General features: G+C 42.5%; 1 protein-coding gene across 4 annotated transcripts in view; it reads right to left on the reverse strand.

The window, feature by feature from the left end:
* Positions 1–8803: 8803 nt before the first annotated feature.
* The window catches only part of immp2l (inner mitochondrial membrane peptidase subunit 2), a 222933-nt gene continuing 212600 nt past the window's right edge, over positions 8804–19136 (reverse strand). For all 4 annotated transcript variants that reach the window (XM_085464970.1, XM_085464969.1, XM_085464967.1 and 1 more), the window contains one exon: positions 8804–9418. In XM_085464970.1, the coding sequence (XP_085321096.1) occupies positions 9296–9418 (123 nt within the window). In that variant the 3' untranslated portion in view covers positions 8804–9295. The remainder of the gene's footprint in view (positions 9419–19136) is intronic.

Raw genomic sequence — 19136 nt, forward strand, 5'->3', positions numbered from 1 at the left:
CGTCACCTCTGAAATTTAAATCCAGCCCCGCCTGTCATCTTTCAAACGTTTCTGTGCATCTTGCTGCGTCTTTATACACCTGTGGAAAAGAAAGGTGTGTGGGAGAAAGAAGAAGCTGCTGTGAATCGGTGTAATCATCCATGAACGGGCTGAAATCCAAAAGATCTTCAAGCTGAACCAACTTCTGCTTTTCCTGCAGAGGTGAAACTTAAGGCTCAGGTGTTTCCACTGGTTTGGTGAGAACGGGTACAACGCCAGACTAGAGGACAGCGTTGTGCGTAAAGAAATTAGATGCGGCTTTTTCAAAATGTGGTTCGAAAACTTAGATAATTAAAAATTAAAGCACTGAAAGCTTGTGATAACTGATTGCTCCCATCTCGTTGGAAGGATCTGGTAATCTAAGAGTGTTTTAAATCAGTGCAGTCAACCCAAATAACAGGCTTTAATTAGCCAACGGTGGAAATGTTCTCTTTAGCGTGTCTGATGGTTTATTAAGGTGCTTTTGTTTTAAAGCATTCTATAAGTGCTAAGCAATTACTGTTATCATTATGAAGGTAATGACTTCTAAAAAGCATGCTGGTGTAAGCTCGTGGAACACGAAAAGGTCTCCGGAAGCTCCAGCCGCTCGGTAAATCTAATCCGGGTGTTTAACCCCATGCCGAGTGTTTGGCCTCACCCCGACACCGAGCTAATGAGTCAAAGCAAAGAGCTGCTGGTCCACTAACACACTCGGGGAAGTGAACAGTAAAGCCATCTGTGACTGAAAGGCTGCCAGGACAACATGAATGTTAATAACTCAGAATGGGTTTATTTACATGTGGCTGCCTCTGTCTGTAGTAATGTATAAATAAAGTTATATTTAAAGGCCTTTATTCGAGATCAAACCACCTTTCAGTGGATGGACTCTGGTGTAACACACAGGTTTGATCTCAGTGCTTAAAAATGGAGATGCAGACACTGTTCAGCTGTTCCTGCACGGTGGATGGTACTGTTCTCCATCACAATCAGGTTTCACAAAGATCTCCAACAGCACCGGCTGAACAACAGCCCACAGTGCTTCACCGATGGATGGAGACTCTCTCTCCTGACCACCTCCATCCATGCCGATCCATGATTTGGATCCGTGTCTCCAGCAGACCCATTCTCAGTCCAGTTCTTGTATAATTGTCATACCTCAGTATTTCCTCCCAGTTGCACCTTTCCTTAAGCCCCACACTTCTTCTTTTGTCCAGTTTTTTCCTCAGTGTTTTAAGGACACACTGCACAGTGCACTGAGATAAGATGTCAGCTTTGAACTGTGTCGTCTTTGGTATTTCTCACAGGTTCAGTGAAAGAAGTTGTAACACGTGTTTTACTGCTACAAACAAGGTTCTTAGTTGTATCTTCAGACGATGCTCATGTTTCCAACATATGTACCACAGCATGGTTCAAAGAGAAGAAGCTTTCTGTTCTGCATCACTGAAAACAACTGCATAAACAAATGACCCCTCTGAGATGCTTTCAGAGACACACGTGGCTCCACGAGTTTAGCTAACATTACAAGAACTGCATAAAAAACAAGAACCTGACCTGAAGACAAGAAAAATATTTCTTACTTTACAGAAACTATCTGGATTTTCAAAATAAGAATATATTTGTTTGATATTTGTCTCAATTCTGAAATCACCATGAACATTTATCAATATCTGATGATCATCTGCAGCAACAGGGATCTTATTAGTGTTGATTTTTGTATTTTCCAACCCCAGAGACAACGAACGATCAATAAATACTGACATTAAATGTCCCGGAAATTACTGCAAAATGCCAAATTGTAACACAGCAAAACTGGCAAAAACATCAAAGATAAAAATATGACAGCAATATCCAGCTACGTTCATCGACATCAGAGCAAAAACAAAAATCACAGTTTGATTTTTTAATTTTTCTCGACTCTCTTACTTTTGTCTCAGCCAAGAAATCTTTGTTGGGTTTTATTTATTCCAGGTGAACACAGACGTTCCCTTACTAACAGGTTAATTAATGATGTGTGAACACAGCACATGCTCTCAAGGTCGCAGAAATGAAACCATTACTTTAAAATCCTTTACATGATCCAGCTGTTGCAGCTAATCACAGGACGATGTCTAACCTTTCTTTATTGAATCATCATAAGTCAGCTGAAGGAACTTTTCTTTGAGGCGTTTTTCCGACAGACAGCAAAACTGAAGTGATCTTCGTGTGGCCTCTGGAGGCCACTCATCCCAACCTGATACTGCTGATCACAGCGTTTTAATACAGAGGTGAGAACACACCGTTGGTATCAAAGGAAATTCCCCGTGCTTGTTTGAATCATATCTGTATCATATGACTTCAGTTCCTGCATGTAAATGAGGCGTTTTCTACACACGCTAAAGTTTTTCATGGATTTCCTCGAGGTTCTGTGTTGGAACCAATACCTTTTGCATTATACATGCGTCCCTTAGGCAATATTATTAGAAAACACGGCATTTTCATTTCTATGCAGATGATGTTTTATTTATCCGTAAGGTCAGACAACACAAATCCACTAGTTAAACTACAGACAAAGACCTGGATGACTTCAAATTTCCTTCTTCTAAAATCAGACAGAATGTGTGTCTGATCAAAATCAGTGTGCAGACGTCATCTGAACAGTATCACTAAAATCCAAATCATCTGTGATGTTGAGGACGACTGTAATTCATTATTATCATGAAGTCTAAAAACTCCCTGAAAAGCCTTCAGTGAATCCAAAATGCTGCAGCAAGAGTCCTGACAGGGACTAGAAAGAGAGATTTCTCTGTATTGGCTTCCTGTTAAATGCAGAATTTAAAATCTATAAAAATATAATACCATATTATCTTAACAGAGGAATTTACTCTCTCTTTGCTGACTTAAATGTGGATCCAAGTTTCTTCGTCTTTCAGGACCCCGGTTTGGATTCAGGAGGCAGACACCGTCTCTACTTTAGGCTTCAAACTTTCCTCTTTGCTAAAGCATATACTTAGTGCTGGACCAGGTGACCCTGAATCCTCCCTCAGTTATGCTGCAGCAGACGTCTTCCTGTTAAAGGGAATTTCTTCCTTCCCATTGCTGTCGAGTGCTGGTCTGATAGTTGGCTCTCCTGGAGGGTGTTTACGTGCAGCAAAAATCACCCTGAGGTGTCAGTTGCTGTAATTCAGCACTTTATGAATGAAACCATATACAAAGATTAAAAAGGTATTTCCATCACACACCGTGACAGATGTCATTCTGAAGAGAAAACCAACGATTTCACTTCACCTGCAGGTGTTTCTAATGTTGTGGCTGATCGCCATGGGGGGGCAATGAAGCTGAATTTGTTTGAACCTGGTTAGTTTTTAGAAAATCCTGAAATGTTCACACTGTGTGTTGCACATCTCCTAAAACGAGGTGACAGCAGGTGAAATGGAGGCATTTCAGCAAAGCGCTTCTTTGTAATTTGAACCACCGACAGATTTTAAACATCAACCAGATCTTACAGCCGTTTGCTCTAGAACATTTTCAACATGCGTCAGAGCCGAGCTGGGATTTTTATGCCCCCTGCCTGAGCCTTTAACATCATCAGGCTGACTCAGATTTCAACAAACGGCGAGTTGTTGCTGCTGCTCACCCCTGCTGCCGTTCAGGAGGTGAGCTTAAGGCCCAGAGTGCAGGAATGAGCCTGTGTGCTGTTACGATTAGCATAACAGCATTCACACCGGTGAGAGAGGAGTAAGAGCCGAGTCAAATGAGCCATGGGGTGTTTATATACAGCTGCACCATTAATTCATTAGGGAGCCACAAAAACCAGGAACAGGAAAAACTGTTGGATTTTATAAAACCACAAAATACAAGAAATCTCTCCCCAGAGGATTGGACTCCCGATCAGCCAGAAATCAGCGAGGCTGTCAGTTTAATACAGATTTGAGGGAAACGGAGAAAAGATTACAATTACACAAACACAATGAGGTGAAAGTCCTGAGGATAAATGTCAGAACGACACTTTGACTCCATCATCTGGATCTGTTACACTTCTTTTTGGATCATTTCTCGCATAAAAAACTGAAAATTTGGCACAGAACAGACACAAAGAGACAAATTCATGGCAACATTTGGTTTTTTAATTTGACCCGCCTCCTTTTTGACCATAAATGGAAGGAAAATAAACTGTAGATGAAGTTTTTCACTGATACCTGTGTGTGGTAGGAATAATTTCACCACTGCAGATAAAAGATTTCCATCTGTAGTAATTTATTTTTAGTGGTGTGGGTGAGATGGTGCAGAGGTGGGTTGCAAAGCGGTTTGCAGCTGCTTATTGTTTTGAATTTACAATCTAATGCTAAGTCACAAACATAAACGGATCTCAACACTCCGGCTTTGGAAAGTGAAGCTTTATTTCTTAATAAACTCTTTGAAGACCAAAACTGAAGTGGAGATGTTTGTCCATACTGCCCAACACGACGTTTTACTGAAAACCAAACACAGGAGGGATGATGATCTGAGTGGACCACAGCTACAGCTCAGACCATCAACAGGACAATGATCCAAGCACAGCAGCAGATCTGCAGCAGAACGACTGAAGAAGAATCGAGCTGCTGCAACGGTGCAGAGTCCAGACCTCAACCTGCCTGAGACCTTGGACCAGCTGTGCATAAATGAATGCTGCATTTGCAGTAAGTCTGCAGCTTGTGCACCGGACTAGACATAGTACTTGAAAGTCTCGGTGCTTTAACTTAAAACATTTACAGCTTGTTAAGCCTCTTTCCACACATCAAATACTGAATTCTCCAACAGTTACGACAAGAAATTTGACGTGTATAAAATCCAGACGCGTGAACGCAACACATGACGTTTGCCGTCCCCGTCGGTGCTGATGGAAATGGGTTTGGAGTCCTTTCCATTCCACTTCGCTGAGGGAGTTGAGAGGAAAAGCACCATGTGCAGCTCTGACTGTGAAGAGTACAGAGGCATGAAGACCTGTAGTGCACTTCATGCCTGTAAACTCACCTGTGCTCTCGAAAAGTGAGTACAGGAGTCCGCCATTCGAGCGGACGAGCGTCTCAAACATCCTCACATCCAACCCCACAGTTTGGTTGTGTTTCTAAGCCTGTCACCTTGTAAACGTTAACGCTGTGTTCAGACCAAACGTTCAGCAGTTCTGCCCGAGGTTACCCTGTAAATCTGTGAATATTTGTGCGTAAAGTAGGAGAAATTAAACATATTTTCACAGAAAATCCTGTCATTTTGCTTATTTTTCTCCTGCGTCTTGTTTTGTTCTGCCTCTATATAAACGATGAATTCTACACATGCTGGGTGTTACTGGGAGAACCAGTCCTACAGTCTTTGTACGAGACCCCATTACAGGTCTCATGCTCAAAGGCCAAACTCTTAGATGTAGAGGTATCAGGCGAAACGTCACCTGAAGTCTTAAATGAAGATCATTGTTCTGTATTCATGGCTGAGTTTTTCTCAGCAGTCTTGAGGATGCGAGCTCGTTAATGTGTTTGGCACCTGCAGCAGGTTTGAGACTGCACACCACAGAACCTGCAAATTCAGAAAACTGTGTAAAGAACACGTTTGCAGAAGGATTCGGTGCATCTGTTAACTCACGGAGGAAGGACGGGCTGGCATGTGGCATCCCTTCTGTTAGTGCAGTAATCCCGAATGTCTAAACAAGGCCATATCTCACCACGGCGACACCGGTATCCTAGCAGCTGCACCCGATGGTGTTTGTTGGCACGGAAACAGCACAGAGGCTTAGAGGCGAGCACACACACAGAGACAGACTGATGAGTCTTTTCAGCTCTCTGTAAATAAGGTAAATGCAGGATGCAAAGTACCGGGAAATGTGCAAACACGGGCTTTACTACCCAGAGAGGATATCAGTCAGTCAGAGATGCCGTCTGCAGCCGTCTTTCATGAACATCAAATATATTATCAACTAAATCATCAGATGAAGCTGATGCACAAATGCACAGAACATTTAGGTGAATTAATCATGCACATGTGAGCCTCAGCGGGAGGCTCGGGTACATCTGCATTTAGCCCCACTTATCCTTCCGGGGTCCCCTTACACTGTGACACAGCTGCAAGCGTCGCACAATCAGCAGCTACATCTGGGAGCTCAGTTTGGCTGAATGCACCACAAGTGTTCCCTCGGTCTGATTTATGCAAATCAGCGACGCACATCTTTAAAGACGGAGCGTTTCAGCTGCTGCAGAGGTCAGCTGGCTGCACATGTTTTGTCACATGTGCTTTTCCCCTCTAATTAAGACTTCACACACCCCGCTTGATGTGGAAGGCTAAAGGCTCATTTCTCCTCCAAGAGCAATTAATAAAAGGGGAGAGCGTCTGTGAAGTGTCAGCAGCCCTCTGCTTACAGCCGACAGCAGCAGCGACACAAACAACAGCAAAGTGAAAACAGATTTTTAGATAATGACCCAGACACAGCTCGCTCCCATCGCACTGCAAAATAATTGAATTCGCTCAGTTATCATCAGGAGCACCTCGGAGGTCAGATGAGGGAAGCTCTGCTGTGACAACATCCTTAAAGAGGAATACCACCAGGACCTGAGGACATGAGCGGTTCTGAGCGATGTATGGAAAATAGTGTGTTTGACTGCAGCACGGACGTTAGATCGCCGTCAGCAGGCAGTCGACGCCACAGCCTCTGATCTGGGAGTTATTTTTACAAACATAATCATCTGTTGCTCTTGAGCTTCAGGTGCAGACATCCTCCTTCAGGCTTTTCTGGCATATTCATGGTTCCCTCAGTTACAGCAGCCCAGACAATCACGCCACCGCTGCTGTGATGTTCTCTTTATGAAACGCTGTTATTTTGATGTGACGGGACTCAAACCTTCTCAGGGATCATCCAGATGTTTTCTGGCAGATGTGACACGAGCCGTGGTCAGCAGTGGTTTTCTCCTTAAACTTTCCCATGGACGCCATTTTTGCCCCGTCTCTTTCTTGTTGTTGAACCATGACCTCTGACCTTAACTGAGCCGAGCGAGGCCTGCAGGTCTGTAGATGCTGCTCTGGGTTCTTCTGTGACCTCCTGGCTGAGTCGACGTGCTCCTGTGAAGGTTCAGCACCGTTCCGGGTTTCCTCCATGTGTGGATAACGGCGCTCGCTGTGGTTCACAGAGGCTGGCTCAGGCTGATGATGTCACTTGTTTCTTTAGATCGCAGCGTGATGCTGACGTGCTGCTGGTTGAGACCTTTCAGTCTGCTTCACTTTATCAAGCAGCTTCTGTTTAAGGGATTTATCATCCAGCAGGTGTGACAGTGATCAGGTCTTTTCGGAAGCTCAATAAAATGTGGTTAACGAGAGTTAATTCGTTTTTAACAAGAAGGTCCAGGTGGGTTTGGATTTGTGTTTGTATTTACTCTCGTTATCTTTGTCTAATAGTCAAATTACTTTGATGATCTGAAACATCTGAGGCCTCCAAATCTGAGGCCATGGTTCTCAGCCGGAAAAGGGTGGAGTGCCCACTCCGGGTCGGGGATGAGTTCCTGCCCCAAGTGGAGGAGTTCAAGTATCTCGGGGTCTTGTTCGCGAGTGATGGGAGAAGGGAGCCGGAGATCGACAGACTGATTGGTGCAGTGATGCAGACGCTGCACCGGTCCGTCGTGGTGAAGAGGGAGCTGAGTGTAAAAGCGAAGCTCTCAATTTACCGGTCGATCTACGTCCCTACCCTCACCTATGGCCACGAGCTGTGGGTAGTGACCGAAAGAACGAGATCGCGGATACAAGCGGCAGAAATGAGCTTCCTCCGAAGGGTGGCTGGCCTCTCCCTTAGAGATAGGGTGAGAAGTTCGGCCATCTGGGAGGGGCTCAGAGTAGAGCAGCTGCTGCTCCACATCGAAAGGAGCCAGCTGAGGTGGTTGGGGCATCTAACAAGGATGTCCCCTGGGCGCCTCCTGGGTGAGGTGTTCCAGGCATGTCCCACCGGGAGGAGGCCCCGGGGCAGACCCAGGACACGCTGGAGAGATTATATCTCTCGGCTGGCCTGGGAACGCCTTGGTGTTCCCCCGGATAAGCTGGAGGAGGTGGCTGGGGAGAGGGAGGTCTGGGCCTCTCTGCTTAGGCTGCTGCCCCCGCGACCCGACCCTGGATAAAGCGGATGAAGATGGATCAGAAACACGTCTTTAATTTGACTTCTCAGTTCTCAAACACAGAAATGAGACTAAAACCTCTAAAATTGTAGTTGGAATTCTGTAGCAACACACATCCGCCTCCTACGCTGGAAAATATAAAAAATTTAAAGTGGACAATGGAAGTTCGAAGTTAATGAGGGACAAACGCAGAGAGCTGTGTGCTTGTTTCCACCTCTGAACGATTCTTACACATCTGCTGTTTGTTTACGGAGCCAAAAAGAAAGAACCTCCGAACAATCGAAGAGGTGCTTTAATTCAGAATTATTTATGGAGCTAAAGAGACGCTGAATCACGAGTGATGGGAAGCAGAGTGGGAGAGAAACAGGCTGACTGGTCACACCCACTCGGGAGGAGATCCCAGCAGAGACGCAGGGGCTCCCTGTTGAAGTACAGATGACATAAGAGCTAAAAATTGGGGTGTTAAATATTGAAGCTGTTCACTGAGACGAACACCGAAACCTCAAAGTTTTAATCTTAGCCTTGACCAAGGTCAAAGTCCCGCACTTTGTGACCTGCTACAAAAATGTTTTAGATTAAGAAAATTCATATTTCTGGTTTAAGGATTCAGAATAATTTCCCACAAGCTCAAAGCCTTCGCAGGCTAAAGATGAGGTTAAAATGTGAATAAAGACATGAGACTGCCGTCACAGAGAGGGGAAATCCCTAATATGGTCAGAAGCTTTAAGGGCAGAGGAGAAAACATTTAAAAAAATCATAAAAAATAAAAATATGCAGCTGGAAATGAGCAGATTCAAACATTCAACACCAGGATAGGGTGGAAATTACAAATGAGTTTAATTGCCCATCACATCACTTTGCCAGTGATTATTAGCTTAGTTGATAAAATACCACAAACTTAACTTAAAATTCTTGGTGGTTTACAGACAAAAGCTTTAATTTTTCATGTAAAATGTGAAGTTCGGGGACAGGACTTCAGTTTGTCGTCTTTTCAGCGTTCAAGAAAGAAATATTTAAAAACAAAAGTCTGCAGTGAAACGAACAAAACACCACCTGAGTGTACAATGAGCACGGTTTATATAAAAGCCATGCAGTAATCTGACTCACACGGTCACAGCGAGCGGCTCTTGCTGTGAATTTGACATTTTAAGAAAAATACAGAAACTCTGTGGGCGTGGTCAGTCCTCTTCCTCGGTGTCCAGCGGTCCTCGGTTTGCAGGGAGCGATGCTGTGATTCGCTGCCAGCGGTTTGGTGGCCAGATGATGTGAGAGGCCCGACCGTGAAGCAGCCCCACAGACACCTGGGAAAAAAACAGCATCACAACTTTTAACAAATGGTCAAATTAAACAAATTTTATTTGATCGTTTTACCACTTTCGAATTCCCTGCTATTGTTTTTAGCAGCCCTCCAGTTTTATCTGTCACACTTTACAGACCACCTAAAGACAGAAGTTTTAACAAACACACACTCAAAATCACTTTAACCTGCACATAGATAATCCTTCTGACCCTGCAGCAAAAGAATTCTTAAACGTTCTTCACTGTTTGGATTTTACCTGCACGTCACGCAGCCGACTCACAACAGAGGACACACTCTGGACCTGGTCATCACCCATGGGCTGTCCACAGCGTGTCCTCTGTTGTTGGCTTGGCTGTCTCTGACCACTACTGTGTGTTTATTAACATCACCGGTTTTATTCAGCGGGAGACCTCGGTGCGAACTGTGAGGAGGCGCTATCTGACCTCTGAAGTGGCTGCAAATTTTACCAGGGTTTTAGACGAATGCCCCCCTGCGATTTTATTTTTAATCATTTTATCAGCAAACTGAAGAAAAGCCTTGACTCCGTTGCTCCACTCACCACCAACAAGATTAACGTAAAACATGCATCACCCGGGGACTTCCGGTGTGGCGGTAGAGCAGTATGGTCGCATAAGTACAGAGCTCCCGTAAGCCAAGTGGATAAACTCCGCTAAAACACGAATTGAAGCGTGAGACAGAACAACTTTGGAAGATGAGCGGAGGGACAACAAAAGCAAAGAATAAAAAAACTACGGACACCCAAGGTAAAGACATAAAACATCCGAACAACGAGGACAAGCTAGCACCTGAAGCTAATATGGCCGCGCTTCAAAACGGACTGGATTGTATTAGCAAACAAATTCAATCACTCCAAAATGAATTGAAATCAGACTTCACGACGTTCAAAGAAGAAATTACTGGCCAAATGAAACACGAACTGTCTAAATTCAAAGAAGATATCGACCAGAAGTTTAAGAGCATGACTACAGAACTCAAAGAACAAGAAGGGAAATTAGAAGCTGCGCTGACGCGCACGGAAGAAATGGAGACGTGGAGCCACGAGGCCAATCAAACCCTGACAGAACTAATGAGAGAACAAAAAGCGATGATGACCAAATTGGATGACTTGGAACTGCGATCCAGACGTAACAATCTGCGGATCTACGGAATACAAGAGGGAGCCGAATCTAAGGCAGAATCGCTGACCCAGTTTCTGGAAGCCTGGCTCAGAGAGGAGCTTAATATTAACATCAACCTCCAGATTCAACGCGCACACCGAGCATTAACCCCGAAACCGGCAGCGGGTCTCCCCCCAAGGTCAGTCGTTGTCAATTTCCAACAATTCACAACTAAAGAGATGATACTTAAAAAGGCATGGGAAAAGAAAATAGTCACTCTGGACGGAAGCAGGGTTTATTTTGACCACGACTACTCGGCGAGAATGGTGCAAGAACGTAAAGCGTACGTGAATATCAAAAAGATATTAAAGAAAGAAGGCATCCGCTTCCAGACTCCTCTCAGCAAGATGCGGATCCACTGGCCAAATGGAGTGAAAACTTATGGCAACGCGGAGGAGGCTGCTAACGACCTGCAAGCGAGAGGATACAACGTGGAAAAAGGGATAAACAGCCGGGAGAGAGAGAGAGCGCCGAGGGACGTCTGTCAATCGGGGCAGCGACATGGAAACCGGTCCGGCCCACGTATGCTGGTGCGGCTAGCAGGCGAGCTCGAGAGAGACTTCAAGAATTTCAGCATAACGATAACCATGCATGAGAGGCGTATAAGGAGACGTATAACAACAAGATGGATTCACGGTGTGTCTGGTAGGATAATATGGAAACACAAAGTTGGCTAGGGATGGACAGTACACAATAATGACTAGTATGAGTGTGACAATCTTTCGTGAGTCATATCTCATTACTGGAGGGGGGCCCTTTCAATATGAGAGACATACCCCCCAAAAACAAAGAGAGGAACAACAGGTGGGGAAGGTGGCTGGTACCTCTTTATTGAAGTCCTCTTATCTGTATATAGTTAAACTAAGTTGTAACTTGTTGATGAAAATGTTTTGTTTAAACAAGGGTTCAATGGAGTGCCTGTGGGGGTCTCAAAAGATAGCCGGTAGATCACAAAAGGATAATGCTCACTACACATGAAGAAATAAAGTGTATGTCCTTAAATGTTAATGGAATCTGTAACCCAGTTAAAAGAGCCAAGATTATGACTAAACTGAAAAAGGAGAAGACACAGATAACTTTCCTACAAGAAACTCATTTATCAAAAATAGAACATGAAAAACTGAGGAAATTTGGGTTCAATAACACCTTTTACAGCTCTCATAAAAACTCTAGGAAAAGAGGGGTTGCAATTCTCATAGCTAACTCCCTTAAGTTTCAATCTCACAAAGAAATAAAGGATAAGGAAGGTAGATATGTCATTGTCAAGGGTGTGATTGATCAAACAATGGTCACATTGATGAATGTGTATGCCCCCCCTGAAAGTAATAAGGAATTCTTTAAATTGATTTTTGATATTCTTGTGCTTGAAGCAGAAGGTATATGCATATGTGGAGGAGATTTTAATGTGATACTAGATAGTGACTTGGACACAACCAGCCTGAAGAAAAATAAAAATTCAATTCCAAAATTAGTAAGATATACATTGGAAGACACTAACTATTTTGATGTCTGGAGAGCTTTGCATCCGCTACAGAGGAATTATAGTCATTATTCAGCAACACATTGTGTATATTCAAGAATAGACTACTTCTTTATGCAAAAAGGGAATAGAGATATAATAACAGACTGTTGGATTGGAGTGGCAGATGTGTCGGACCATAGTGCTATCTACTTAAAAATCTATCTTAAAGGTAGACCAAGAAACACAATATGGAGATTAAATGTGGGGCTATTAAACAATAAATCTGTGGTAGAACAAATACAAAAAGATGTCAAAACATATGTAGAAGAAAATGACAATGGTGAAACCGATCCAATTATTTTATGGGACTGTTTGAAGGCAGTTATACGTGGGAAACTAATCGCAATATCAAGTAACCTTAAAAGAGAAAGAATGAAGCAATATAATGAATATGTGGATGAATTGTCACAATTGGAGAATAAACACAAACGCAAGGTGGATGTCAAGATACAACAACAAATGAAAGATATTAAGAAGAAAATTAATAATTTACTCTTATATGACATGGAAGTAAAAGCGAGATATGTAAAACAGAGCTACTATGAATCAGGCCCTAAAGCTGCACGACTATTGGCAAGACGTTTAAAAAAACAACAGTCAACAAATTGTATAATTCTAAGACAGAACAAATGACACATAACCTAGAAGAGATAGAAAGTATCTTTACCGATTATTATAAGGACCTGTATCTACAAAATGCACCTACTAATAATGGCCTAAATGATATTAAAACATTTTTAGACTCCTTAGATTTACCCTCTATTGGAACAATACAAAATGATCGCATGACGGCACCAATAACGATAGAGGAGATTCAGAAAGCGATTGGAAAATTACGAACAAACAAGGCACCAGGCAGTGATGGGTTTCCTGCCGAATGGTACAAGAAATGTGGAAAAGAATTGATACCCTTACTCCACCAGACTCTTAATTGGACTCACACTAAACATGTGATTCCCCCCTCTTGGAGGGAGGCAATTATCACGGTGCTGCCAAAACCACAAAAACAAAGGGACTACTGCCAAAATTACAGGCCTATATCGGTGTTGAATGTTGATTATAAAATCTATACTACAATCCTATCAAATAGGCTCCAGTCGTTTATACCAGACCTGATAGATGAGGACCAAGCAGGTTTTGTCAAAAATAGACAGGCACAAGACAATATTAGGAGGACCCTACACATCATACACCAAATACATAAAGACAAGATACCGGCTGCATTGATAAGTTTAGACGCAGAAAAAGCCTTCGATCGAGTCAGCTGGGAATTCCTGTACCTAACCATGGCAAAGTTCGGGTTCACTACGAAATCAATCCAATGTATTAAATCTCTCTATGACAAACCGACTGCAAGACTAAAAGTTAACGGCTCATTGACAAAGACATTCCAACTAGAGAGAGGAACTAGACAGGGTTGCTGTTTAAGTCCAACCTTATTCGCCTTGTATATTGAGCCATTGGCACAAATGATTAGACAAGACGCCCTAATAACAGGAATAGAAATCAATAGACAAGAGCATGTAATTAGTCTATTTGCTGATGACGTGTTGATAGCCCTCAAAAACCCCATAAACTCTTTTATGCAGCTTACAGAAATGTTAGGAAAATTTGGTACGCTTTCTGGCTACAAAGTAAATATACTTAAAACTCAAGTTCTAATGTTTAATTGTATACCAACTCAAAATCTTAAGGAATGGGAAATAAAGTGGGAGGCAAAAACCCTTAAATATTTAGGTATAAATATAACCAAAAACTATGACAAACTATATCAAAGTAACTATGGACATATAAATAACAGGATAAGGCAGGATATGGAAAGATGGAATACATATCCGTCAGGATTTAGTGACAGGATAAATGTGATAAAGATGAATATCTTACCACGATTGCTATATTTATTCCTCTCTCTTCCGATAAGCATACCTCAAACCCAATTCTCAGAATGGGATAAGTATATATCTAGATTTGTCTGGGAAGGCAAGCGGCCAAGGGTACGATACACTACTTTACAGCTTACTAAGGAGAAAGGAGGAATGTCGCTTCCTAATTTAAAAGAATATTTTCGTGCTGCACAGATACGCCAGATAACATATTGGTGTAGTGATGATTACGGGGCTCGCTGGAAGGATGTGGAGCTCTCCACACTCAATGTCCCAATCCAAACAAACATGGGTATGAAAAAGACCCCTGAATACGTAACTAAAGACCAAGATAGGAACCCGATAATATCCTTTACATTAAATGTATGGTATGATACAGTAAGGGAGTTCAGGATTGGCAAAGAGCTTGGTTTGCTAAAATGGATAGCCTTCGATGAAGAATTTAGACCAGGAAAATTGGATCTTGGTTTTAAAAATTGGAATGAAAAGGGAATCACAGCATTTTGTTTATTAATCAAAAAAGGAGAAATTAAAAGTTTTGAAGAATTAAAACGGGAATACAACTTAAAAAACAAGGATTTTTTCAGATACTTACAGGTGAGAGATTATTTTAATAAAAACATAAAAATAGAGGAAGACAAAATCCATCCTATTATAAAAATAAATATACTGGCATATAAAAGTGTTATTCCAAAAACAGTGTCTACCCTATACAAATGTTTGATGGAATCAAGACAGGACTCAACTGTATATGTTAAAGTAAAATGGGAAAGAGAGCTGAGTGAAGAAATCACTGAGGGGGTGTGGTATGAAACATGGAAAGAACATAAGAATACAACTCAGTCATTGAGGTGGAGAGAATTCATCTGGAAAAATCAAATTCGCTATTTTATTACACCTAAGATTAAAAATAAACAAACCAATACACAACAACAATGTTGGAGGCTGTGTGGATGGGATGAACCAGACCATACACACATTTTCTGGAAATGCAGAAAAATTCACACTTTCTGGGTTAAAATTCACTCGGCTCTCTGTGATATATTAGGTTATATTATTCCTAGAACCTGCCTTGTTTTGTATCTAGGGTACTTGGAAGGTACTGTAGATGTAAAGGATCGTTACCTGGCTAAGATTCTCCTTTTGGCAGCAAAGAAGGCCATCACCAAAAACTGGCTTAAGACAGAAACACCAGGAAAGCAGCAGTGGGTAGCAATTGTGGAGGACATTATGGAGATGGAGAACCTTACATATAAACTGAAATTAAAGGAAGAACGCTTTTTGAAGGACTGGGGAAAATGGTTGACGTACAACGGAAGGGGAAAAAACAGACTGAACTGAATGAAGATGAGCATACAAGAAGAAAAAAAAAGTGAAATGAACGATGGAAATGTTTGACACCACAGGCATGTTTCCTTTTTTTTCTTTTGTTTTACTTTATCTTATTTTTCTAATTATTATTCTATATGTATCTATATTTTTATACATATATATTTGTTTCTTTTTCTTTCTAATTTCACTGTCTTGAGTTTGTGACTCTCTTTGTATTCTGTTATTCTGAAGAAACTGTATGCGTAATGGACAGGTGAGTTGTTCAAATAAATAAAATAAAAAGTTAAAAAAAAAAAACAAAAAAAAAAAAACATGCATCACCCTGGAGAAACGAAGAAGTCAAAACGCTCAAAGAGATTGTAGGGCAGCAGAAAGGAGGTGGAGGAAAAATAAAAATGTAATTAAGCATCAAAATCAAAAACTTAAAGTGTACAATAATACATTAAGGAACTCAAGAAATTCATACTTCGCCAAAATAATCAGTAATAACAAAAATAATCCCAAGGTCCTCTTTTCCACCATAGATCATTTATTTAACCCTGATTTTAACAGCTCCCAAAGAACCCCCACAGACTCGCTCTGTGAGCAGTTTGCAGACCACTTCAGGGGAAAGATCAGCGCCATCAGATCTGATATTTTATCTAATCGCCATATGATTGTAAACACATCTGAGGGCTCGATTGTACCTGAGGAGACACTGGACAGCTTTGTCCTGGTTAATGCTGAGAACCTTCAGAAAGTTTTCTCCACAGTGAGACCCACCACATGTCTTTTAGATCCAATCCCTTCTTCACTCTTTAAAACACTTTATGGATTTTTTGAGGCTGAGCTTTTATACATGATGAATTGCTCTCTTCAGTTGGGTGTCTTCCCTGCTGCCTGCGGCGGTGGTGAGGCCCCTTCTGAAGAAGAGCAGTTTGGATTGTAATGATTTTAATAACTACAGACCTGTATCCAACTCACCATTTTTAAGTAAAGTCTTAGAAAAACTTGTTTTTACTCAGATTACTGATTTTCTCAATGATAGACAGATCCTGGAGATATTCCAGTCTGGATTTAGGGTGAACCACAGCACAGAGACGGCTCTCCTAAAGGTTTTAAATGATCTTAGATGTAACTGGGACTCCCAACAGCTCTCAGTCCTGGTGCTGCTGGATCTAAGCGCAGCCTTTGATACAGTAGACCACGCTGTTCTTTTAAACAGACTGAAACACATGGTGGGCCTCTCTGGTGCTGTACACAACTGGTTCACTTCCTGTCTCTCTGACAGAACTTTTATGGTGAGTATGGATACATGCTCCTCTAAGATCCATAGAAGGACATGTGGTGTGCCTCAAGGGTCGGTTCTAGGCCCTGTACTTTTTAATTTGTGTATGCCCCCTCTCGGCAGTGTCATCAGGAGGCATGGAGTGAACGTCCACAGTTACGCTGATGACACGCAGCTGTACATCTCTGTGTCTCCTGATGACACCAGACCAATGGATGCCCTTTTTAACTGTGTCTTGGATATAAGATCTTGGATGGCAGAAAACTTTTTACAGCTTAACCAGGACAAAACTGAAGTTTTAATCGTCGGTCCCGAGGCTCAGAGAGAGAAACTCTTGTCTAAATTACAGGCATTTTCACTATGTCCTTCGCTACAAGTGAAAAACCTGGGTGTTATTTTTGACTCTGAGCTTGGTTTTATCCCACATATTAAACATGTGACCAAAATTGGATTTTATCATCTAAAAAATATAGCCAGAGTCCGCCCTATTCTCTCTCGGGCCAACACGGAGATGCTGATGCATGCTTTTATTACCAGTCGCATTGATTACTGCCCTGCTCTCTGGTCTTCCTAAGAAGAATATTTCACCTTTACAACTTTTGCAAAACTCGGCAGCTCGTGCTGACGAAGACCAGAGGGCGGTCATGTATCCATGACCGCTTATGTTAAGACCAGGACATGTCCTTCAACGCACATATTAAACAAATATGTAAGACTGCTTTCTTCCATTTGCGCAACATCTCTAAAATTAGAAATATCCTGTCTCAGAGTGACGCTGAAAAACTAGTTCATGCATTTATTACTTCCAGGCTGGACGACTGTAATTCATTATTATCAGGATGTCCAAAAAACTCGCTGAAAAGCCTTCAGCTAATCCAAAATGCTGCAGCAAGAGTCCTGACAGGGACTAGAAAGAGAGAGCATATTTCTCCTGTTTTGGTTTCCCTTCATTGGCTTCCTGTTAAATCCAGAATTGAATTCAAAATCCTGCTCCTCACATACAAGGTCTTAAATAATCAGGCCCCATCTTATCTTAATGACCTTGTAGTACCATATCACCCTATTAGAGCACTTCGCTCTCGCTCTGCAGGCCTACTTGTTGTTCCTAGAGTATTTAAAAGTAGAATGGGAGGCAGAGCCTTCAGTTTTCAGGCCCCTCTTCTGTGGAACCAGCTTCCAGTTTGGATTCAGGAGACAGACACTATCTCTACTTTCAAGATTAGGCTTCAAACTTTCCTTTTTGCTAAAGCATATAGTTAGGGCTGGACCAGGTGACCCTGAATCCTCCCTTAGTTATGCTGCAATAGACGTAGGCTGCCGGGGGATTCCCATGATGCATTGAGTTTTTCCTTTCCAGTCACCTTTCTCACTCACTATGTGTTACAGACCTCTCTGCATTGAATCATATCTGTTATTAACCTCTGTCTCTCTTCCACAGCATGTCTTTATCCTGTCTTCCTTCTCTCACCCCCACCGGTCGCAGCAGATGGCCCCGCCCCTCCCTGAGCCTGGTTCTGCCGGAGGTTTCTTCCTGTTAAAAGGGAGTTTTTCCTTCCCACTGTCGCCAAAGTGCTGCTCATAGGGGGTCATATGATTGTTGGGTTTTTCTCTGTATCTATGAAGCGCCTTGAGGCGACTTTTGTTGTGATTTGGCGCTATATAAATAAAATTGAATTGAATTGAATTGAAGAGAGTGTGGGGAGTGAATTGGAGGGTGGGGTGGGCTGCTTTTAACCATGTAAAGCACTTTGTGCTACATTTCTGTGTGAAAAGTGCTTCATAAATAAAGACTGATTGATGGATTGATTGACAACAGAGAGCCGATTCAGAGAGCGAGAGCCATCCTGTCCTCAGGTACCACAGGTGTCCTAAAGTGAGCCTGTCATGGAAATCTCTTTGAGCATCGCTGACTGAAGCAGCTGTGGTGGAGCAGGAGGTTTGGGGGTGACAGAGGAACAGGTGGGCGGAGCAGACTGCAGTTTAGAGGGTGAGTAGCCTCATATACGGAGGTGGCTGCCTTCCTGTTTGTCCTAGCAGCAGGACAGCACAGAGGGCAGTGACCTGCAGACGTGGGTGGAGCCCTGCAGGATGGAGCGCGTGCGATCAGGGTTAGCAGTCGAGTAGTCAGTTTTGCATAGCAGGGTGTCTGAGGATGTTTGTGGCAGCCATGGAGCAGGTCAACCTGTCATAACAGGTGATTCAGGGCTCCCTTTATAACCTGCTTTAGCAGGTCCAGCAGACCATCTGTTATTAAAGGGAACAAAGTGAACTGAGCACAGTTCAGGCTTTTCAGTTCTACAATCGATGGCTTTCTCTCTGTAATGCTCCACCGTCTTTGACTGACGTTGGGGGGAAAGTGCAGTTCGTGACAGCATGAGTCTTATAAAACCACAAAATCTGAAGAATTCAAAATGAAAAGATTATTGGGCAATGAAATGTGAACAGAAATAAGCAAAACACGGCTCCAGCTGCCTTTCTTTGCTCAAAAACCCTCCTCTAGTACACGTGTCAAGACCTGTCATCCAAAAATAGTTTTC

Source organism: Copadichromis virginalis, linkage group LG7, assembly GCF_057382275.1.
Source record: "Copadichromis virginalis isolate Kocher_CV1m ecotype Utaka linkage group LG7, C_Virginalis_male_GT1.1, whole genome shotgun sequence".
Taxonomy (NCBI): Eukaryota; Metazoa; Chordata; class Actinopteri; order Cichliformes; family Cichlidae; genus Copadichromis; species Copadichromis virginalis.